The sequence below is a fragment of the Scyliorhinus canicula genome, chromosome 15 (genome assembly GCF_902713615.1).
Source record: "Scyliorhinus canicula chromosome 15, sScyCan1.1, whole genome shotgun sequence".
Taxonomy (NCBI): Eukaryota; Metazoa; Chordata; class Chondrichthyes; order Carcharhiniformes; family Scyliorhinidae; genus Scyliorhinus; species Scyliorhinus canicula.
In genome coordinates, this window is record NC_052160.1 from 82,793,361 (window position 1) to 82,817,822 (window position 24,462).

The window sequence follows — 24,462 nt, forward strand, 5'->3', positions numbered from 1 at the left end:
GCTGCAAGAGGTAGTCAACAGACTCGAGTGAAGAATGGAGAGTCTGTCAGTGTTGTCTGATGTCATGGCTCCGACATGCAAACTTAAAGTCTCCATGGGAAGTACGGTGGCCACCTTGGAGACCCTGGTCCAGCAGATTTGCGCTCAAACCGCACTCTATCACTATAGGCATTGGTGGGATCAGTGGCTAGACAAGAGGGTGGTGCGGTACCTTGACCTACCTCCATGAACCTCTTCCCTTCAGGGAATCAGGTGGGGGTCCTTGGGCACCCGCAGGAAAGAGGGCCAGCAGTGGGAGACCATGGGGCCATCCACCCAGGTGACTCAGTGTCCCGCCAATCACAATCCCAATCACCTCCAGCTGCAGCGATAGAGGAGGATGCACCTGCTCACAGCAGGACATTCAAAGCAGAGCAGGGCCCAAGAATGCCCACCAAAATCAAAAGCCAATAAAGCATACCAGTAGGCAAGCTGCCTCCACCTCGGTAGCTGCACCAAGATGAACATAGGAACAAGAGTAGGTAATTGAGCCATCCCATCATTCAATTAGATCATGGCTGATCTGTGACCCAACCATATACCAGACTTTGGCACATACCCTTAATATTTTTGTTTAATAAAACTCAGCTTCAAGATTAACAACTGATCTAGCTTCAACTGCTGTTTGTGGATTCCAAACCTCTATCACCCTTTGAGTGAAGTTCTTCCCACCATCTCTCCTAAATGGTCTGGCCCGAATTCAGAATCTCCAACCAGTGGAAATAGTTTATCTGTATCTAATCTGTCGTTCCCTATTAATATCTTGAATACTTTTATCAGATCACCCCTTAACCTTCTAAATTCTAACGAAAACAGGTCTAATTTGAGTAATCTCTCCTCTTAACTCAATCCCTGTAATCCAGGTATCATTTTTGTAAACCTATGCTGCTCTACCTCCAATGCCAGAATATACTTCCTAAGGTGTGCTGCCCAGAACTGCTCATGTAAGTGGGGCCTAACCAGGGTTTTGTATTACTGCAGCATAAACCTAGTGTCTTTATATTTCAATCCTCTAGATATAAAGGCTAACATTCCATTCACTTTTTAAAATAAATTTAGTGGATCCAATTATTTTTTTCCAATTAAGGGGCAATTTAGTGTGGCCAATCCACCTACCTTGAACATCTTTGGGTTGTGGGTGCGAGACCCACGCAGACACAGGGAGAATGTGCAAACTCCACACCAACAGACAGTGACCCAGGTCCAGAATCGAACCGGGTCCTCAGTGCCATAGGCAGCAGTGCAAACCATTACGCAACCATGCTGCCCTTCCTTTCGCTTTTTAACAATTATTTCTTGCACTTGTTCCTCGCATTTCAAAGGACCTATGTACCTGAACTCTTAAGTCTCTTTGGATATCCAAAGATTTTGACAGGTTTCGAGTATAGAAGCAGGGATGTGTTGTTGCAATTATACAGGGTCTTGGGTGAGGCCGCACCTGGAGTAGTGTGCAGTTTTGGTCTCCTTCACTGAGGAAGGATGTTCTTGCTCTCGAGGGAATGTTGTGAAGGTTTACCAGACTGATTCCAGGAATGGCGGGTCTGTCATATGAGTAGAGATCGACTAGGTTGGGATTGTTCTCACTGGAGTTCAGAAGAATGAGGGGGGGTCCTCATAGACGCTTATAAAATGTTAACGGTACTAGACAGGGTAGATGCAGGGAAGATGTTACCAATGATGGGTGTGTCCAGAACCATGGGTCACAGTCTGAGGATTCAAGGTAAACTATTTCGGTCAGATATAAGGAGACATTTCTTCACACAAAGAATGGTGAGCCTGTGGAATTCATTACCACAGTAAGTAGTTGATGCTAAAACATTGAATATATTCAAGAGGTGGTTAGATATAGGACTTGGGAGAATGGGATCAAAGGCTATGGGGAGAAAGCAGGATTAGGCTATGGAGTTGGATGATCAGCCATGATCGTGATGAATGGCAGAGCAGGCTCGAAGGGCCAAAAGGCCTCCTCCTGCTCCTATCTTCTATGTATGAATCTACATATCCACTGCACCGAAACTCTTTCCATTTAGGAAGTCCTCGGATTCTTTTTTTTTGGTTCAAAATGGATAACCACACACTTAAAATAATAAATGATCTTTATTGTCACAAGTATACTTACATTCACATCACAATGAAGTTACTGTGAAAGTCCCCTAGTCACCACAATCTGGTGCTTGTTCAGGTACACAGAGGGAAAATTCAGAATGTCCAATTCACCTAACAAGCAGGTTTTTTGGGATTTGTGGGAGGAAACTGGAGCACCCAGAGAAAATCCACGCAGACACAGGGAGAACGTGCAGATTCCGCAGACAGTGAATCAAGCGGGAATCGAATCCGGGACCCTGGCGCTGTGAAGCAACAATGCGAACCACTGCTACCGTGCCACTTGAATTCCATCTGCCACAATTTTGCCCATTTTCTAGCCCGTTAATATCCCACTGCAATTTTATGCTATCATCTAGGCCAGTCATTTTCAAACTCAGGGTCGCGAACCGCAGGAGGGATGCCAGCAGGTATCGGGAGGGTCACGGAGCGATTGTAGCGTTTCTGATTACAGGAAAAGTGCCAGCCACGACCGACTTTCAAGAATGCTGGCAGTCTCGCACATGCGTGTCCCCCAAGCCGGATCTCGCAATGTGCAGGCCAGAGCACAGCAGGGCAAACAGCCTCCTCCTAACATCAGCATGTTTTAAAATGTATATTTTTTTTAATTGATGGAGTCTTCCCACCAGAAGCAGTGGCAGGGAGCAGGCCATGTGCCCCGTACGCTGACATCACATACACTAGGTGCAAAATTTATTTTTGTAGCTGCCAGCAAGCGAGCAACAGGACTGTGTGAAGAATTGAAGATGGATCATTTTGTAATAAAGGCAGAGCGGGTCAGAGACACAAACAGGCCACGATCTCTCAATTGAATCTGCTGGAGTGAGGTTTGGCTTTGTTAATTTTGTCAATGCGAATCAGGATGCAAAGCCCATATGCAGGGAAGTACTGGCAAATGAAAGCTTAAAACTCTCAAAACTTGAAACACACTTCAAAACTAATAGTGGCAAGTTCAAGGACAAACCTCTTGAATTTTTTCAAAGAATACAGTGAGAAAATCGTCAGCTGAAGTCCTTAACAGAAATGTAACATTGAATGATAAAGCAAGTGAGATTGTGGGATCTATTCCTGTTCCACAAGGATCAGTGCTGGGAGCTTTGTTGTTCGTAGTATATATAAATGATCTGGACTAAAATGTAGCTTTTCTGATTAGTAAGTTTGCGGACGACACAAAGATTGGTGAAGTTGTGGGTAATGAAGAGGATTGAGAGGATACAGCAGGGTATAGATCGGTTGGGGAATTGCAAATGGAGTTTAATTTGGACAAATGCGAGGTAATGCTTTTTACAAGATCTAACACAGGTGGAAATTATACAATAAATGGCAGAATCCTTAGGAGCATTGACAGGCAGAGAAATCTGGGCGTACAGGTCCACAGATCACTAGAAGTGGCAACACAGGTGGATAAGGTAGTCACGAAGGCATATGGCATGCTTGCCTTCATTGGCCGGGACATTGAGTATAAAAATTGGCAAGTCATGCTGCAGTTGCACAGAACCTTAGTTGGGCCACATTTGGAATATTGTGTACAATTCTGGTCGCCACACTACCAGATGGTTGTGATTGCTTTGGAGAGAATTTACCAGGATGTTGCCTGGAAGGTATTAACTAAGAGGAGAGGTCGGATAAATTCTTTTATTTTCACTGGAACAACAGAGGTTGAGTGGCAACCTGATAGAGGTTTACAAAATGATGAGTGGAATGGACAGAGTGGATAGTCAGATGCTTTTTCCCATGATGAAAAAGTCAATTACTTGCGAACATAGGTTTAAGGTGCAAGGGAGAAAGTTTGGAGATATGCGAGGCAAGTTTTTTTTAATGGCGAGTGCCTGGGATGCGCTGCCACAGGAGGTAGTGGAAGCAGATATGACAGCGATGTTTAAGAGGCATCGTGATGAATACATGAACAGGATGGAATAGAGGGATACGGACCCCGGAAGTGCAGAAGATTTAAATTTAGACAGGCATCATGATTGGCGCAGGCTTGGAGGGCTCACCTGTTGCATTAAAGGTAAGAGTGTGTCGTGAAAGTTGGCTGTCTACAATGCCACCTAACTTTGTAACACCTGTAAATTAGGCTTTCTATGTCATCATCCAAGTCATGAATGAATAGTGTGAACAATTGAGGCCCCAACACAGATCCCTGTGGTATTGAGTAATTACTCATTATTCCCACTCTCTCACCTGCCACTCAGCCAGTTTCCTAACCATGTCAAGAATTTGCTCTCAACTCAGTAGGCACCACCTTTAAGTTAAGTCTCTTGTGTGGGACTTTATCAAAAACCTTCTGGAAGTTCATATAAATCTCATCTATAGACATTCCCCTGTCCACTACCTTCCTCACCTACTCAAAAAATTCAATAAGATTAGTCAGACAAGACCTTCCCTTCATGAATCCATGCTGACTCTCCTTGATCGACCAACATTTTTCAAGGTATTCAGCCATCGTATCCTGATGATAGACTCCAGAAATTTCTCCACTGCAGGTATTAGGCTAAATGGTCTGTAATTCCTTGGTTTCCCCCTTCTTTTGTTTTTAAATTTAGAGTACTCAATTAATTTTTTCCAATTAAGGGGCAATTTGGTGTGGCAAATCCACCTACCCTGCACAGTTTTGGATTGTGGGGGCGAAACCCACGCAAACACAGGGAAAAGGTGCAAACTCCACACAGACAGTGACCCAGAGTCAGGATCGAACCTGGGACCTCGGCGCCGTGAGGCTGCAATGCTAACCACTGCATCACCGTGCTGTCTGGTTTCCCCCTTCTTAAGAGTGGAGTGACATGTGCAATTTTCCAATCCAAAGGGAATACTTCTGAATCTAGAGAACTCTGAGAGATTATAGTTAGGGCTTCTATAATGTTTTCAGAACTTCTGGCAAGTTATCCTCCTTTTCTACTGTAAACACTGAGGCAAAGTAATTGTTCAGCATATCTGCCATTTCCCCATTATCACTTTGACAATATCTCCATTTTTAGTTTTACTGGGACTACATGACTCTTCACCACACTCTTTCCCTTCACATAACTATAACATTTCTTTGATGCCCCCCTGCAAATTTCCTTTCATAATCCCTTTTAGTAGCTGTTATAGGCTGCTTTGTAACCCTTTGCTGGTACTGGTACCTATCCCATGTTTGCAAAGATGGTTCAGTGTTCTGGCATGGCAATAAGGGACAGAAGGAATGTGGCCTTGCCCAGTTGCCTGCACCTTGCTCCTCCTGGAATCTTAGTGTGGCACGGGCATATATTCCACATCATGCTTCTTCGATGGCATCCTCATTTGGAAGCTGACCCTCATCTCCCTGCCTTTCCTCAACAGAGGAGCTCTCAGGCTCCTCCACGTCTCCATCTGACAAGAGATTCCCCCCCTTGAGGCACCATATTGGTGAAGGGCACAGCAGACGATTTTTATCGAATTTATACAGAGCAGGAGGCTATTCAGCCCATCAAGTCTGCTCCGACCATCCAAAAGAGCACCTAGACCCCCACCCTATTCCAGTAACCCCACCTAACATGCACATCTTTAGACATGGGGCAACTTAGCATGGCCAAAGGGCAGCATGTTGGCGCAGTGGCTAGCACTTCTGCCTCACGGCACCTAGGACCCAGGTTTGATCCCAGCCCTAGGCCACCGTCCATGTGGAGTTTGCACATTCTCCCAGTGTTTGCGTGGGTTTCGCCCCAACAATCCAAAGATGTGCAGGGTAGGTGGATTGGCCACGTTAAATTGCCCCTTAATTGGAAAAAAAATAATTGGGTACTCTAAATTGTAGAAAAAAAGTACATATTCAGGATGCCAATGGACTGCTCTATAATGGATAATGTTGACTTATGCACCATGTTATTTCTCTCCGAGACACTGAGGATGAGCCATTATCTAAGTGGATAGATCTTATCCCCAAGCAGCCATCCCTGTAATTGGTGAGGTCTTTTGAATATATCAGGCACCTGGGAATGACTCAGGAGATACGAGTCATGGAAACTCAAGGGTACTAGGCACGAACATGCATAATATGTTTCTGATGATCGCACACTAGTTGAACATTCAGGGAGTGGATTCATTTCTTGTTAATGAACATCAAGGGTTGCTGCCATGGAGCTTTCAAAGTGGATGTAATAGATTGCAGCCTGTATTCAGAAATACCAAGATAGCTGCAAACCCCAGAAATTTAGTAGCCTGGCTTGCTACATGAAGTGTGAATTTCACACAATGAACCTTACTGTAGAGGGCATCTATCACCGCCTGAATGTGCTGAGGACTGAGAGATGCCACATAGGTTCCCTTTGGATCCCTGGAATGATCTAGAAGGATTTCTGACTCAATATATAGAGAGGCCGACTTTTTTTTGGGGGGGGGAGGCCATATTGGATTTGGTGCTTGGCAACAAACCAGGCCAGGTGTCAGATGTCTCGGTGGGAGAGCATTTAGGTGACAGTGATCACAACTCCTTGACCTTTACCATAGTCATGGAGAAGGATAGGAACAGGCAGTATGGGGAGGTATTTAATTGGGAGAGGGGAAATAATACTGCTATTAGACAGGAGCAGAGAAGAATTACATTTTACAATATTTGGAGAGGGTTAATTATGATGCGATTAGGCAAGAATTAGGGAGCATAAGATGGGAACAGAAACTGTCAGGGAAAGGCACAAATGAAAGGTGGAGCTTGTTCAAGGAACAAATACTGCGTGCCCTTGATAGGTATGTCCCTGTCAGGCAGGGAGGAAATGGCCGTGTGAGGGAACCATGGTTCACAAAAGAGGTCGAATATCTTGTCAAGAGGAAAAAGGAAGCATATGTAAGGATGAGAAAACAAAGTTCAGTTGGGTCGCTCGAGGGTTACAAGGTAGCAAGGAATGAGCTAAAAAAAAAAAGGGCTTGGGAGAGCTAGAAGTCCTTGGCGGGTCGGATCAAGGAAAACCCCCAAGGCTTTTTACTCTTATGTGAGAAATAATGACCAGGATGAAGGTAGGGCCGGTCAAGGACAGTAGTGGGAACTTGTGCATGGAGTCAGAAGAAATAGGAGAGGCGTTGAATGAATACTTTTCTTCAGTGTTCACCAAGGAGAGGGGCCATGTTTTTGAGGATGAGAGTGTGATACAGGCTGGAGGAGGTAGATGTTCTGAGGAAGGATGTATTAGCAATTTTGAAAAACCTGAGGGATGACAAGTCCCCTGGGCCAGATGGGATATATCCAAGGATTGTTTGGGAGGCAAGGGATGAGATTGAAGAACCTTTGGCTTTGATCTTTGGGTCCTCACTGTCCACGGGGATAGTGCCAGAGGACTGGAGAGTGGCGAATGTTGTTCCTCTGTTCAAGAAAGGGAATAGGAATGACCCTGGTAATTATAGGCTGGTTAGTCTTACTTCGGTGGTCGGTAAGTTAATGGAAAAGGTCCTGAAGGATAGGATTTATGACCATTTGGAAAGATGCAGCTTAATCCGGGATAGTCAACACGAATTTGTGATGGGTAAGTCTTCCCTCACAAATTTGATTGAATTCTTTGAGGAGGTAACTAAGTGTGTAGATGAAGGTAGAGCAGTCGATGTCATATACATGGATTTTAGTAAGGCGTTTGAAATGAAAAAAAAGGTTCCCCATGGTCAGCTCATGAAGAAAGTAAGGAGGAGGTGTGGGATAGAGGGAAATTGGCCAATTGGATAAGTAACTGGCGATCACATAGAAGATAGAGGGTGGTGGTGGATGGAAAATTTTCAGACTGGAGATCAGTTACCAGCAGTGTACCACAGGGATCAGTGCTGGGTCCTCTGCTATTTGTGATTTTTATAAGTGACTTGGAGGGGGCTGAAGGGTGGGTCAGTAAATTTGCTGATGACACCAAGATTGGTGGAGTAGTGGATGAGGTGGAGGGCTGTTGTAGGCTGCAAAGAGACATGGCTGGGCCGAAAAATGGCAGATGGAGTTTAACCCTGAAAAGTGCGAGGTGATTCCATTTTGGTAGAAAAAATTTGAATGCAGATTACAGGATCAACGGCAGGGTTCTGAGGAATGTGGAGGAACAGAGAGATCTTGGGGTTCATGTCCACAGATCTCTGAAGGTTGCCACTCAAGTGGATAGAGCCGTGAAGAAGGCTTATAGTGTGTTAGCGTTTATTAACAGGGGGCTTAAGTTTAAGAGCCTCGGGGTTATGCTACAACTATACATGACCCTAGTGAGACCACATTTGGAGTATTGTGTGCAGTTCTGGTCACCTCATTATAGGAAGGATGTGGAAGCATTGGAAAGGGTGCAAAGGAGATTTACCAGGATGCTACCTGGTTTGCAGGATACGTCTTATTAGAAAAAGGTTGAGGAGCTAGTGCTTTTCTCTTTGGAGCGGATGAGGATGAGAGGCGACTTAATAGAGGTTTATAAGATGAGGGGGAAAGATAGAGTGGACGTTCAGAGACTATTTCCTCGGGTGGATGTAGTTGTTACAAGGGGGCATAACTATAAGATTCAGGGTGGGAGGTATAGGAGGGATGTCCGAGGTAGGTTCTTTACTCAGAGAGTGGTTAGGGTGTGGAATGGACTGCCTGCTGTGATCGTCGAGTTGGACACTTTTGGAACTTTCAAGCGGTTATTGGATAGGCACATGGAGCACACCAGAATGACGGAGTGGGATAGCTTGATCTTGATTTCGGACAATGCTCGGCACAACATCGAGGGCCGAAGTGCCTGTTCTGTGCTGTACTGTTCTATATGTTCTAGTCCTCGCTGTGTTTTTGACGTAACCAGCGCCATAGGTCAGTATTAAGATGGATTTGCATCACATATTTACTTCCCATGGCCTCGATCAGACAGCAACCCAAATGATTTTTAACTGATGTACCATGACACACAAGGCTAGCTAACTTGCATAAAAGCCAAATTGAATTTTTTTCAAAATATTTTTATTCTCCTCCTTTTCCACATTTTCTCCCAAATTTACACCCACCAATAAACAATAATCAGTAACAAACGCAATGTCAACCCCATATCAATTACAACGATCCCATCCTCTCACCAAACATTAACACAAACAAATAACAAAAAGGAATCAGGAATCGCCCATAGTTACCAGTAACACATACAGCACCCCCCACACCTAATTTTGATATAATCCAATTCTCAAAAGTGCATAATTAACAATGGCCATGAATTGTAGAACCCCTCCTTCCCCTCAGTTCAAATTTGACCTTTTCAAGCGTGAAGAATTCCAGTAGGTCCCCCGCCACCACGTCAGGGCACAGGGTGGAGAGGTTGATCTCCACACCAACAGGATCCACCTTTGGGCGATCAACGAGTTGCAGGCTACAACATCTGCCTCCACATCCATTTCCAACCCCGGCTGGTCAGACATCCCAAATATGGGCTCCCGAGGGCCTGGTCCAGTTTCATGTGCACTGTTTTTAGAGATTACCCTAAAAACCTCCTTCCGGTAATCCTTCAGTTTTGGACAGGACCAAAACACATGAACGTGGTTTGCGGGCCCCCACAAACATCTTCTACCTCCTCCCCCTTGTGCTCTATACACCACCTTCGGCTGTATCAACCCCAACCTCGCACACAAGGTGGAGGGGTTCACCCTCCGGACACCTCACACCAGAACCCCTTCACCATACTCTCTCCCAACTCGTCCTCCCACTTTGCCTTGATCCCTTCCAGCGGCACCTTCTCCTCTTCCAAAATAGCCCTGTAAACCACCTATATTACCCCCTTCTCCTGTCATCAGCACCTTCTCAAGCAATGTGGAAACCGGCTCTACTGGGGAGCTCAGTATCTCCTTTCTGGCAAAATCTCAAAACCTTCGTATCCAACTGCTCCATCCCATACTTCGCTCACAGCTCCTTTAATCCTGCAAACCGACCTCCAAGAAACAAATCTTTGTGTCCTAATTAATTTCTCCTCCCATCTCTGAAAATTTCCATCCCACCTCCCTGGCTCAAATCTGTGGTTCCCCCGAATCGGCATTTCCCTTGACCCTGCCCCCAACCCGAAGTGCTGGCGAAACTGCCTCCAAATTCTCAACAAAGCTATTACTACCGGACTCCCTGAGTCTCTCCCTGGGCAGTCAGGAGCGGCGCTGCTGCTAGCGCCTTCAATCCCGAACCCCTACACAAACTCTCCTCCATTCTGACCCATTGGGAGTCAACCCCTATGACCCAGCTCTGTACCTCTCCACATTCACCACCCAGTAATAATACACAAGGTTTGGAAGACCCTGCATTCCTCTCTGTAGTAGCAAAAGTCAAATTGAAATGAAATGAAAAAATGAAACAAAATGAAAATCACTTATTGTCACAAGTCGGCTTCAAGTGAAGTTACTGCGGAAAGCCCCTAGTCACCACATTCCCAGAGGCTGGTATGGGAATTGAAGGCAATGCAAGAACCGTTTCATTCTCATCCGACTCCTAGGCGTTTCTAATATCCTACTAATATCCTACTGCTGGACCATCACATTCGTTACTCACAGCTATGAACGCACGACTTTCAAAATCCATTAGTGATTTGGGATGGGGAAAAGCGCATCAGAATCTAGCAGGTAAACCTTTCATCAAGACACTATTGTGTCAATTGGACAGGAGTAAAATCTCCCTGACGCAAGGTAAATCAGACTGGGTAACCAGACCCTTACATAGCCACTATTTTTCAGTTCCTGTTTTCTGAGTTTATCAAAAAAAATTATTTCCCCTCGATAAAGACATTTGACCAGCACTGGCATTATACTCCCGATATCAAAATCTCCCTCTCGTCCCCAAGTTGAAGCCAACTTGTGACAATAAACGATCATCATCATTATTTATTCCATGATATGCAGACGTGCACATAATGAGATACAAACAGGCAGCTAATGAATACAGAGAACAGGACATAGCCAATCAGCAGGCAGAACACTTGGGGGTAGTTTCCCACTATAAAAAGGCACGAGGCACTCACCTCTTTCCACTGGGGACATTTACAGAGAGTGTGTCAGGGTGTATATATCACATACCATCTCCAACACATGGCGAAGAGCTAGTCTGGGTCCGTCAGACAGTGTAATCACACTTAGGTTAGCAGAGAGTCAAACTCACAGAGAACTGTGCTAACTGTGTGACAGGTTCAATAAATCAGATTGAACTAACTTCAAGGTCTGGAGTATCTTTCAGTTAAAGCTGCATCCAGTTGCAGCCGTGTTCTCTCATGTGCTTAGCACGACATGGGACCAGAAGACTGCAATCCCTAGGTGGTTTACCTCAATCTGTTCCATGACGATCAGCAAATGTATCCCGGCACCATGGAGAAGATCCAGGCTCCTCAACGGCTGCAGACCTCCGGCAATCTCAGTGCCAACTGGTTGACTTTCAAGAAAAGGTTTCTGCTCTACCTCAAAGCCTCAGACCTCGAGGGTGCATCTGATACAAGATCGCGCTTCTCCTCTGAACTGCGGGGGAATCGAGCCATCCAACTCTTCAACTCATTTAACTTGGCCGAAGGTCAGTACAAGACAAAAGTTTCAGACCATCCGTGACCTGTTTGATTGTCATTGTGAAGTGGATACCAATCAAATCTTCGAGCGCCATATATTCAAACAACGCCTACAAGGTAAAGATGAATCTTTCAACTCCTTCTTAACAAATCTCCATCTACTAGCGCTGTACTGCAACTTTTGTTATATGGCTGACTCCATGATCAGAGACTAAAAATCGTTTTTGGAGTGCACTCTGATCCTCAGAGAGCAGCTTTTAAAAATCAAACATATAACCCTGTCCAGTCGCGATTGAAACATGTACAGTGCATGAGCATGAGAGTTTGGTCAAGTTAAAATCAAATCTTGATGGGAAATGGAATGTCAAGTTTGTGTAATATGTGTACGTGCCTTGTGAGATGAATTACTTCTGTGCTCGGCTTGGTATGACTTTGACGCAATCGTAACTGCCTGTGGGAATCTGTGAATTGCCTGTGGGAACCTGTGAACTGTCTGGGAACGAAACGCAACCGTGGGATGGGATACTCCTTCCTTGATAAAGAATTGCTATGCTATGCAACTAGTGAGCTAACTGTGTGATTAATGATGGGAAGAAATAATTATATGAAGGAGGGGTTTGATGAACTAATTGTATGGCTAATGATTGAAAGGTTTGAGGGGTTTAGTAATAATAGTCAACTGTAACTAAGAAAAAATTGCTTTTCACTTGTTGTAACTCAGTTACACTTGTGCAGCAGCCCCGCGGTAAATAAAAGGTTCTTTGAAATTATCTGGTGTTCGACTGATGATTACCTCCGGACTGAAAATTTTGAATTATCAAGCACGCCAAAAACCGGTATTCCCAATACAATTTGGCTGCAAATGAGAAACTTGCCTCCCACGAGGCAGAGTGTGCAGGCCATCGCCCGAATGCAGCGCCTCAGCATTGATGAGAGAGGCCATTTTGCGTGCTTCCCAGGCCCCCACGCATGCATGATGCGAATGGGATAACGAAGCAGCCGATCACCACACTGCGCAGGTGCAAACGTCTGCTGACCGCACTGCGCATGTGCGACGACACACGGAGCGGAACAACATCATGACGTGCCCGACCTGTGGCACCGCCCACTTAAAGAAACACTGCCCTGCAAGAGGCAGGCAATGTTTAAATCGTGGAAAGCCTGGACACTATGCAGCCTTGTGCAGGCCTGCACCATCAGCCAAGGGCCAGCGCTCCCAATTCCAATGCAGGCGCGTTTGGAGTGTACAACAAGGTTCACAGGATTCGGATCCTGGGAGTACAACGGATCCAGAGGACGATTGCCTGGAGTCCCCCCATCGTGTGGGCATCATTTGCACACATGAACATGCCTCACCGACATAATCACGAAGCCTGCCCATCCTCACTGTGGATTCTGCAGACAAATGGCGTGCGGTGATACAAGTAAATCAATGCTCTATCCAGTTCAAGCTGGACACTGGTGTTTCTGCCAATCTCCTTTCACAACAGATTTCAACTGCATCAAGAAGCCACCCAAGTTCCTTCCAGCAGCCTGCCAGCTCCTGGACTGTAACGGCAATGACATCACAGCACTGGGATCCTGCCATCTGCTCACCTACAACAGGAGCATTCCCACAAAGCTAAAGTTTGAAATCATCAAGCCAGACAGGGCCTCCCTGCTTGGCGCACATGCATGCAAGCAGCTAAACCTTGTGCAGTGGGTCTACACAATGACCTCCCCCAACGTGGATTTTCAAGCCGGCATTGACGACATCCTCGCTCAGTATCTGGATGCATTTGACGGGATGGGAACTCTGCCATGAAAATCCACAAGATCCTGCTACAGTCTGATGCCATGCCTGTGGTCCATGCACCACGCCGGGTCCCGGCTCCACTGAAGGTGCACCTGAAGGCACAGCTTAAGGATCTTCAGGACCAGGGCCATCGTTTCCAAAGTTAAAGAACCGACTGACCGGGTCAGCTCGATGGTATGTGTCAAAAAGCCTTTGGGGGAGCTGCGTATCTGCATTGATCCCAAGGATCTCAACCAGAATATAATGGGGGAAACACTGCCCCATCCCGAAGCGGGATGGACTCACAAGTGAGACGGCACACGCCCGGTTTTTCACAAAGTTAGATGCGTCACATGGATTCCGGCAAATCCAGCTAGATGAGTCCAGCAGAAGGCTCTGCAACTCCAAAACACTGTTTGGCAAGTATTGCTATAATCATTTGCCGTTCGGCATTGTCTTGGCCTCGGAGATCTTCCATAGAATCATGGAGCAGATTATGGAGGGCACTGTTTGTGGTTTGTGTACGACGTTATATGGTCCACCACCCCCGAAGAGCACATCTCTCATCTCCAGCAGGTATTCCACCATATCCATACCAATGGCCTCAGGCTGAACAGGGCCAAGTGTTGTTTTGGTATGTTGACACTTGTGACCAAAGACAAGGTCAAGGCCAAAGCCATGAAGACAAGATGGTGCTGCGATCCTTCGCATGGTAAACGTTTTGGGCCAGTTTATCCCAAACCTGGCCTCACACACCACAGCCCTCAAGACAACTGTGTGAAAAAAAGTCCACTGCCTTTGAGTGGCAGGCAACTCATCAAGCAGAGTGGCTGGAGCTGAAAGCCAAGCTCACCACTGCACCTGTATTGACATTTTTTAACCCTGACAGGGAAACAAAAATCTCGGCAGATGCGAGCGAGCCAGGACAGCGTGATGACACCTCATCCTGGGCTGTTTGCCTATGCATCACGGGCGATGACACCCACCGAGCAGCGGTACGCCCAAATTGAAAAGGAATGCCTGTGCCTTCTCACTGGAATTACCAAGTTCCACGATTATATATACAGCCTGCCAACGTTTACCGTCGAGATGGACCACAGGCCTCTGGTCCACATTATCCACAAGGACCTGAATGACATGACGCCCCGGCTGCAGCACATCCTCATCAGACTCAGAAGGTACGACTTTGAACTAGTGTACACGCCTGGCAAGGAGCTCATTACTGTGGATACCTTGTCCCGTTCCATAACCTTGCCCAGTGAACCGCCGGCATTCATGCAACAGATTGAATACAGGTGCAGCTGTGGGCCAGCAACCTCCCGGCGTCGGATGAAGAGGTGATTTGAATTTGTGACGAGACAGCCAAAGACTCTCTTCTGCAATGTTTCATGCGCCACCTTGCCAATGGCTGGCACAAAGGGCAGTGCCCTCAATTCTTCAATGTGAAGAATGACCTGACGGTGGTTGATGGTATTCTCCTCAAGCTGGACCGCATTGTCATTCCACTCAGACTCCAGAGCTTGGTGCTCCGGCAAATCCACGAGGGACGTCTGGGTGTCGAGAAGTGCAGGTGCAGAGCCAGGCAGGCTGTCTACTGACCTGGGATCAGTCAGGACATCTCAAATATGGTCTTCAACTGTCTGACCTGTCAACGCTTCCAGCCAGCACAGAGCAAGGAGATGCTTCAGCAGCACAAAATTGTGACCTCCCCGTGGTCCAAGATGGGCATAGACCTCTTTCACGCCAATGGTCATGATTGTGTTAATCATTGATTAATTTTCCAAGTACCCCGAAGTCATGAAGCTCTCAGACCTCACATCCAAGACCGTCATCAAGGCCTGTAAGGAGACGTTCTCCAGGCATGGTATTCCACTTACTGTCATGAGTGACAACGGTCCTTGCTTCAGCAGCCAAGAGTGGTCAAGATTTGCCCAGTCATATCAGTTTAACCAAGTTACTTCCCGCCCACATTACCCGCAGTCCAACGGGAAGGTTGATAAAGGGATGCACACAGTGAAGCAGCTCTTCTGCAAGGCCACGGATTCTGCTTCTGACGTCAGCCTTGTGCTGCTTGCGTACAGGGCAACCCTTCTGTCTACCGGCATGTCACCGGCTCAACTCCTGATGAACAGGGACCTACGGACGACTCCTCCAGCCATCCACTTGCCTGGCCTGCATCACCTCCTGGTGCTGCAGAAACTCAGGGACCGGCAAAAGCAAGGCTATGATGCACATGCCACCGATTTGCCTGTGCTATCCACGGCAGATGCTGTTCGGATCAAGCTGTTGTTCGACTCCAGCTGTTGTTCGACAGGCTGCTCCTCGATCGAATGTTGTGCATCTGGCTGATGGCTGTTGTGCGGCAAAACAGACAGAGGCACTGCACACAGTTGCCTGCCCGCAACCACATTCTTTGTTGTTTCCATCTGTTGTGCCACCTCCTGATACCTCGAACCACAAGGCCACCAATCAGGCTTCAATCCCACCTATCAAGGCGCCATCGTCCCCACCACCACCTCTCCAGCAGTCAACCAGGATCAGACGCAAGCCCCCAGAGACTGGACTTATGAACATTTGTTTTGTTTGCTATGTTCTGTTTTCACACATTAGCCACCTGTTTTCACATGTACATATGTTCCCATCTGCCATAGTATGTAAATAAGTTAGTTTTTCAGCGTACAGATGCAAATAGTGTAACATATGCTACAGAAAAACATTTGAAAAGGGGAGATGTCATGATATGCAGACATGCACATAATGAGATACAGACAGGCAGCTAATGAACACAGAGAACAGGACATAACCAATCAGCAGACAGAACATTTGGGGGTAGTTTCCCACTAGAAAAAGGCACAAGGCACTCATCTCTTTCCACTGGGTACAACTACAGAGTGTGTCAGGGTGTATATATCACATACCATCTCCAACACATGGCGAAGAGCTAGTCTGGGTCCGTCAGACAGTGTAATCACACTTAGGTTAGCAGAGAGTCAAACTCAGAGGACTGAGCTAACTGTGACAGGTTCAATAAATCAGATTGAACTAACTTCAAGGTCTGGAGTATCTTTCAGTTAAAGCTACATCCAATTGCAGCCCGTGTTATCTCAGTGTGCTTAACACGACAATTTGTGATATTTTATGTGAGGCTTTCTTTGGAAAGAGGCACCAGTGATAAACCATCAAAGGAGACTGAACGACCCAGCAATATTTACACTTCTTATTTAAGTCGGTAAACCTATTTCGACTGTTAAAATCATTTAAATATCTTGACCGAGTTATTTTGTCGAGTAGAAAACACTGACCAGAGATATTGGTGCCTGGGACACAATATTGTGCAGCAGTCGGAGAAACATTGCCCACTGCTTTTGGATGTTGACCAATTCCAGAGCCACACATTCAACCCCATTCTCTTCTCATCTAATACATCTCTTTTTCATGAGAGTCACAATCAATGTGGAGATGGAAGGCATGAATGAATTGTCTTGTCGAGTTAATTCGTTGTTCACGTGTGAAACTGGTGCAGAGCTGTCCCCATTGCACCATTCTCCCTGACAGCTGCTAATGCACATACTGTCCCCCAGTCACCAACATGGCGGTGGACAACAACATGGCATCGGCCCCTTACCTCCAGCGGTTGACACCAACATTGGACGAACCGGCGAACCAAGGGTCGAGGATGTAGACGCAGCGGACGGTGCTAGCGCCCCGCACAGCCTCCCTCAACGCCGGATTGTCATGCAACCGGAGTCCCTTGCGGAACCAGTGAATGGAGTGCGTCTCCATGTGGCTGATCCAGGGGATGCGGTGCCCGGGGGCTGGCCGACACACACACTGACTCTAACGTTGACAGCAACACAGTACCATTCCCGCCTTCTGCGCTTTGCGACCTGGCCGTTAGCCTTTTACCAGGAAAAGCGCGAGCTCCGCCCCGAGCCCGCCTCTCATTGGGTGATGTCACGAGCTCCACCTCAGGCCTCCTCTCATTGAGTGACGTTGCTCGCTCCCCCCCCCCCCCCCCCCCCCGAGCCCTGCGCTCTGTGTGGTGGCGCGAGCTCCGCCCCCTTCCCTCGCAATACTCTTCAGTAAGTTGGAGCAATTATGGTTGGTGAGTTATGTTGTAATTAGAGAGCAGGTGGCCGATTTATACACCGCAAGCTAATAATATATAATCCACACAACATCTTACAACAGAACACGCGTAATTTCCAAAGTGGTGGTGTGGCATACGGAGTATGGCTCTCATGATCTGCGCAGTTTAGTTACTCTGTGCTGGTGCTATCCAGTTTAATACCTGGGGATCTCCCCTCTCTTACACCCTCACAGGAAATATCTTTCTTTATAACCTTCGATAGTGGGGTTACGGGGATAGGGCGGGGAGTTGTCCTAGTAGGGTGCTCTTTCAGAGGGTTAGTGCAGACACGATGGGCTGAATGGCCTCCTGTAGGGATTCTATAACTTGTTATTATAAAATAAAGTATCGGTGCTGGTTCTTGGCGATGGTCAATTAGTCATCAACCGTCTGATAATATCTCAGTTGCATCTCTGTGGTGCTGAATTCGTGGTGAGTGTAAATGAAGAAATCACCACCGCCAATACATTGCCTGTTATAGGAAGCATGATTGACGATGTGGCTGCATTAACTATGTATATTTCATTTTGTGGATTGTAAATATTCAATGTAAGTAAACCTATGTAGTACCTACCCACAGCCCTACTTATGCTATACAAATGGCCCTAGACCCACTTGAGTGCTGTCAGATAATTTTACCTCAGTATTACACTGATGTGAAGATTGTGCTTAAATCCTCTGGTATATTTGTAACTTCCAACTCTGGTGATACGCTGAGCCAATACGATTATGTAAAGTGGCACAGTAACATGGGACATGGGATACTATGTTAGTTACCAACTGGCAGCCCAAGGAGCTGGACAAACTCTTGCCACAGATCCTGTTTGCTGATCTGGCTCTAGCCACTTCCCAATGACTCTCACTTTCTGTGGTCTACTGAGTGTATGTGAGAAGCCAAAGTATTTGTATCCAACTGAGTATAGATATAATTTCATCTTCAGTTAACCCATATAAGGTTTATAATATTGTCCAGTTGGATCAAATGAGGGGTGAATACACTGCTGACAAATATACAGTCTTATTTTGTTAGTGGGAACGGATCAAGTCCAGATCTAGAAAGGGATGACTTCTAATCATGATGACATGCACTTTCCAAAAAAATCTGGAATATCTGGTTTATTTGGGATTTCAGAACAATAAACAGATTCCTTGAAAAGGAAATATTAAAAATGGTAACACTGACACAAATCATATATCGTGGAAGGTGTTTTCATTCAACCTTGTCAACAGGCCTTATTTTCAATGACATAACTACCAGTGCAGGGATGCTTTATTCTATCCATTGCTCAAAGCAATTGCAACTAACTCCAAAATGCTTCATTTACATGCCAATATTGCTTAATTGCTGAATGAAAGGTCCTTGTCAGAAGGCTGCTCAAATACTCAGATGGAAAGTGCTCCTTATATTGCAGGAGCTTGATGTCTTAGAAGTGACTTTACATGAAAAGGAATCCATGGAAATCAATCAGGTAAATGTCAGGCTTTAATTACGATGGGAATGCCACAGCTCCCTGGGTGTTTGCGGCGCACAAAGAAGCAAGAGGCAGGGCCGTGGTTTAATTAAGCCACAGTCAGAATATTGCATGGAAGTTTTGAGCACCTCATTCTAGAAGCACCATTGAAACTAAAGAAAAGGTTCAAGGTAATTGACTAGGATGATAATTGGGAATGAAAGGTTACAGTTACAAGGAGACTTGGAAAAACTAGAACTCTATTTACTGAAGCAGAGACGGTTAAGAAGGGTTAAATGTGGGGCGGCACGGTAGCACAGTGGTTAGCACTGTTGCTTAACAGTGCCAGGGTCCTAGGTTCGATTCCCGCTTGGGTCACTGTCAGTGCGGAGTCTGCACATTCTCCCTCTGTCTGCGTGAGTTTCCTCTGGGTGCGCTGATTTCTTCCCACAAGTCCCAAAAGATGTGCTGTTAGGTGAATTGGACATTCTGAATTCTCCCTTGGTGTATCCGAAATTGCTCTTGAACGGAGTGTCTTGCTGGGCCATTCCAGAGGGTAATTAAGAATTGGCTATATTGCTGTGGGTCTGGAGTCTCATGTAGGCCCGATCGAGTAGGGACAGCAGATTTCCTTCCCTAAAGGACATTAGTGACCAATGATGGGTTTTTACAATAATTAATGATAGTTACATTGTCATCATTATTGAGTTTAGCTTTACATTCCATATTTATTAACAGAATTTACATTCCACCAACTATACCAGTTGGTGAGCATTAGCTGGGTTTCTCGATCACTGCTCCAGTGACATTACCACTCTGTCACTGTCTCCCCTAAACTACATCAGTGTAGCCTTTATCCCAATTCCCACAACTGTCCACGAGGGGCAATTTTGTCTATGATTTAGCATGTTGCTAGTTTCTTTAATTCTATCGCAAAACAGAAAGAGCTAAAAACCGACACCACTCACAAATTGCTGGGAAGCTTGGAACAGGAGTAGATCATTCAGTCCCTGGAGCCTGATCTGTCATCTGTGGCTGATCAGTGATTCACCTCCACATACCTGTCTTTGTGCATGTCCTTTAAAACCTTTTGTTCACAAACATTTATCAATCCCAGAATTTAATAACAGTTGATCACACACCACTTGTGACTGGTCGATTAATATTCCAAGCTTCCATTGTTCATTTGTCTACATTGAATGACATTTGCCAGTTATATCCATTCATTTAATCTTTTAACATCGCTGTAAGATCTTACTTCGAAATACAGTGTTTACAAATCTTTCTGCCATTAGCCACCTTGGATAAATCATATTGCAGCTGAACCTGATGCATTGTTGGGTATTAGGACATTTCTTTGGATGTTTCAAGAAGAGGTCTTGCTAAACATTTCAAATAAAAGCATTCTGTATAATTTGTTGAAACATGTATTTGATAGTCTTTTTGATTCCACAGTAATAAATATTTTGCAAGGGCCGGTTGGGGGTGGGGGGTTGGGGGGGGGAGTGCAGTTTGAGATGGTCAAGAATGCATTTATTGAGGGGAGAGTGTTGTGTGCAGAGGGGTTGCTGGTTGAAGACTTGAAGGGGAGAGGGATAACTTCCGAGGAGGTGGAACCATTTATAACATCAGCTGGCATGGTGAGCAAAAATGGAATTTGGTGGTCAGCAGTTTAATGAGCAATGCATGTAGCTCGATCTTGTATTGGAACACACGATTGACAGATTCGAATCACGGGAGTGCAAATTGAGCACACATGCTGAGCAAGAGGCTTTAAACTATTCACCTAATTTGGCTTTGACATGTGCTAACATAGAAACGTGTCGAATTCATAGCACAGAAACAGACCATTCAGCCTAACTGAACGATGCTTGTTTTAATACTCCACACAAACCTCCTTGCCCCTCCCTCCCATCCCCCATATCATCCTTTCAGCATAATCTTCTATTCCTTTCTCATATGCTTATCTAACATCCCACAAAGTGCATCAATGCTATTCTTCAAAGCTAAATCTTGTGGTAGCACGTTCCACTGTCTAAAAATACTGGGAAAATAGCTTACTAGTGGTTTTCTTCTATTAATAATGCCTTGTTTAGTTCTCCCCCACAATTGGAAGCATTTTCTCCGTGCACACCCTGTCAAATCCTCCCATAATTTTAAGATTTCTATTAATTCTCAGCCTGTTCATTTCAAGGTAAAAGAACCCTAACCTCAATCTCTCCTGATAGGTTTAACCTCTCATTTATTTTAACCATGATTTATTTCTAATATTTTATGACTCACTGTTTCTGTTTCACAATTTGCATCAGTTTGAATGTATGGCCTTTGGCCCTCTTAAGAAAATACTTGACTGCCAGAACTCATTCCTCTGCAACACATTCTGAGGTGAATTTGCGTTTTTTTTTCAGAAGTAACAGAAACAGCCCTTCAATGAATAGAAATAAGGGGCGGATTCTCCGGCCCCCCCGGGGGGGTCGAGAATCGCCCGGGACCGGCGTCAATCCCGCTCCCGCCGTGTCCTGAATTCTACGCCCCCTGAGAATCGGCGGGGGCAGGAATCGCGAAGTCTCGCCGCTGACAGGCCTCTACTGTCGGCGTGGATTAAACCACCTACCTGACTGGCGGGATTAGCGGCACGGGTGGGGTCCGGGGTCCTGGGGGGGTGCGGGGCGATATGGCCACTGGGGGGTGCCCCCACGGTGGCCTGGCCCGCGATCGGGGCCCACCGAACGGCGGGCGAGCCTGTGCCGTGGAGGAACTCTTTTTCTTCCGCCTTCGCCATGGTCTTCACCATGGCGGAGGCAGAAGAGACCCCCTCCCCTGCGCATGCGCCGGTATGACATCAGCAGCCGCTGACGGTCCGGCGTATGCGCGGACTTATGCCGGCCGGCAAAGTCCTTTCGGCCCCGGCTGGCGTGGCGGCAAAGGCCGTTCACGCCAGCCGGCAGAATGCGAACCACTCCGGCGCGGGCAGCCCAACACCAGAGTGGTTAACGCCACTCCGACACGCCGGGACCCACCGCCCCACCGGGTAGGGGAGAATCCCGGCCAAGGTTTAAAATACAATGAGGCCAAACTGCATTAATCCAATTACGAGCTTTCATTCCTCAGCCTCAATCTGCATCAGTCGGTCTGCATAAATGAGTTTTTGTTCCAATCACTGACAAACCTCTAAGATACATGAAAATCTGATCTCGGAGATCTCACGTCACGCCTAATCATTTAAATCACTAATAATGCAGATGCTAAAATAAATGTGACCATTTAAAAACACAGAGTGACATTTGAAGGGAATATTTGAATCGATCACAGCTTCTAATGAAGGCAATGTTTGAACTTGATGATTGTCGAGTGTTTTACAGACAATACTGAATCTGGTTTATCTTTTATCCAAGCATTTTTTCTGATTCAATTAAATGGTCTGACGCTGCTTTAGACTTTTGTTTTTCTTATCAAATTAGGTCACTCATTGCTTTGAAGTGAGCATGCAAGTGAAAAAATATAATCGGACAGAATAATTTTTTTTGTTAACACTGACATGGACTAAACAGGGTTTGTCTCACTTATGTGCAGGTTAGGTGGATTGGCCATGATAAATTGCCCTTAGTGTCCAAAATTGCCCTTAGTGTTGGGTGGGGTTACTGGGTTATGGGGATAGTGTGGAGGTGTTGACCTTGGGTAGGATGCTCTTTCTAAGAGCCGGTGCAGACTCGATGGGCCGAATGGCCTCCTTCTGCACTGTAAATTCTATAAAATTCTATTATGGTGATATAGAGTCTATTCTATGATTGGTAATAGCGCATAACCTTTTATACCTTCTCTAGTATGGGTAGTTGCAGTTTGCATTTCAATTTTCGCAATTGTTCAAATCAGTTTTAATTCAACAAATCAAATTGTGTCAATGGTTGGTTGGTTACATTTTGTGGAAAGATTATCAAAGGAACAGGAAGAACGAATGAGGTCACTTTACCATGTGCAATAGATCCACCAATTAACCACATGCACAGTGACCCATTGCTGGCTCTGTGATACCACTCTCGCCTCTGAGACAGAAGGTTATGGTTTCAAATCTCACTCCAGAGTAGCGAGCACAAAATCACAGCCAAGTAGGCAGGGAGCGGAGTTGGCGCGATCTCGGGGAGGAGGAGCTTCGGAACAGTAAGTATAAATAACTCGCCTGTTGCGTATCGGGGACTAGGGAAACCAGAACTGAAACTTGACGTCAAATTAAAGCTGTAACCTGATTGACTGATTGTGAATCTGTTCTAAATTTGAAAAACTAGAGTAATTAACCAAGTAGAGGAGTAACTAGGAGATTGTGCTTAGGCCATGAACCCCCGAGGTAGGTTATTTATATTTACTGTTCTAAAGCACCTCAGCCCCCGGGTTCACGCGAACTCCTCTCCCTGCCGACAGAAATATGGGATATTTTACATCCACTCGAAGAAATTAATTATTATCGGAGAAATCTAACGCAAGGGACCATAGAGTTAATTTTAACTTAAACTTAAATTTAATAAGTATTTATTTTTACATAATTGATTAATTTGTGCTAAATTTAATAACTTTATTTTGACATAATTAATTAATTAGTACTAGAAATTTCAGTCAGTAGGGTGCAGTGCTCTAACTGTGAGATGTGGGAGGCCATGACACTTCTAGCGTTCCGGATGACTACATCTGCTGGAATGGCAGCTCCTCACAGACCGTGTGGTTCGGTTCAGTTGGAGCAGCAGTTGGATGCACTTAAGAGCATACAGATGGTGGAAAGTATCATAGGAGTTATAAAGATGTGGTCATACCCAAGGTGCAGGCAGACAGATGGGTGACCGCTAGAAAAGTCAGGCAGTATGCTTATCCAATAAATTTTTAAATGCCCTCAATGTTGGCGAGTTCACTACTGTTGCAGGTAGGGCATTCCACGGCCTCACCACTCTTTGCGTAAAAAACCCACCTCTGACCTCTGTCCTATATCTATTACCCCTCAATTTAAGGCTATGTCCCCCTCGTGCTAGCCACCTCCATCCGCGGGAGAAGGCTCTCGCTGTCCACCCTATCTAACCCTCTGATCATTTTGTATGCCTCCATTAAGTCACCTCTTAACCTTCTTCTCTCTAACGAAAACAACCTCAAGTCCATCAGCCTTTCCTCATAAGATTTTCCCTCCATACCAGGCAACATCCTGGTAAATCTCCTCTGCACCCGTTCCAAAGCTTCCACGTCCTTCCTATAATGAGGCGACCAGAACTGTACGCAATACTCCAAATGCGGCCGTACTAGAGTTTTGTACAACTGCAACATGACCTCATGGCTCCAGTGCAGGAATCCCCTGTGGCTATCCCCCTCTAACAAGTATACTGTTTTGGATACTGTTGAGGGGGAGGGATGGCCTATTGGGGGAAAACAATAGAAGTGGCCAGAGCAGTAGCACCACGGCGGGTTCTATCAAGAATATGAGATGAGATTCTGAAGAGACTTCACTGGTGCCTGGTTAGTTGCCAAATGTTTCCC

At 45.8% G+C, this 24,462-nt stretch overlaps 1 protein-coding gene across 1 annotated transcript in view; it reads right to left on the reverse strand.

Annotated features, from left to right (window-relative positions):
- Nucleotides 1–24,462, reverse strand: part of LOC119978163 (cryptochrome-1-like) — a 99,383-nt gene that overhangs the window by 46,596 nt on the left and 28,325 nt on the right. The window contains exon 3 of the mRNA XM_038819600.1: nt 16,997–17,068. Coding sequence (XP_038675528.1) covers nt 16,997–17,068 — 72 coding nt within the window. The remainder of the gene's footprint in view (nt 1–16,996; nt 17,069–24,462) is intronic.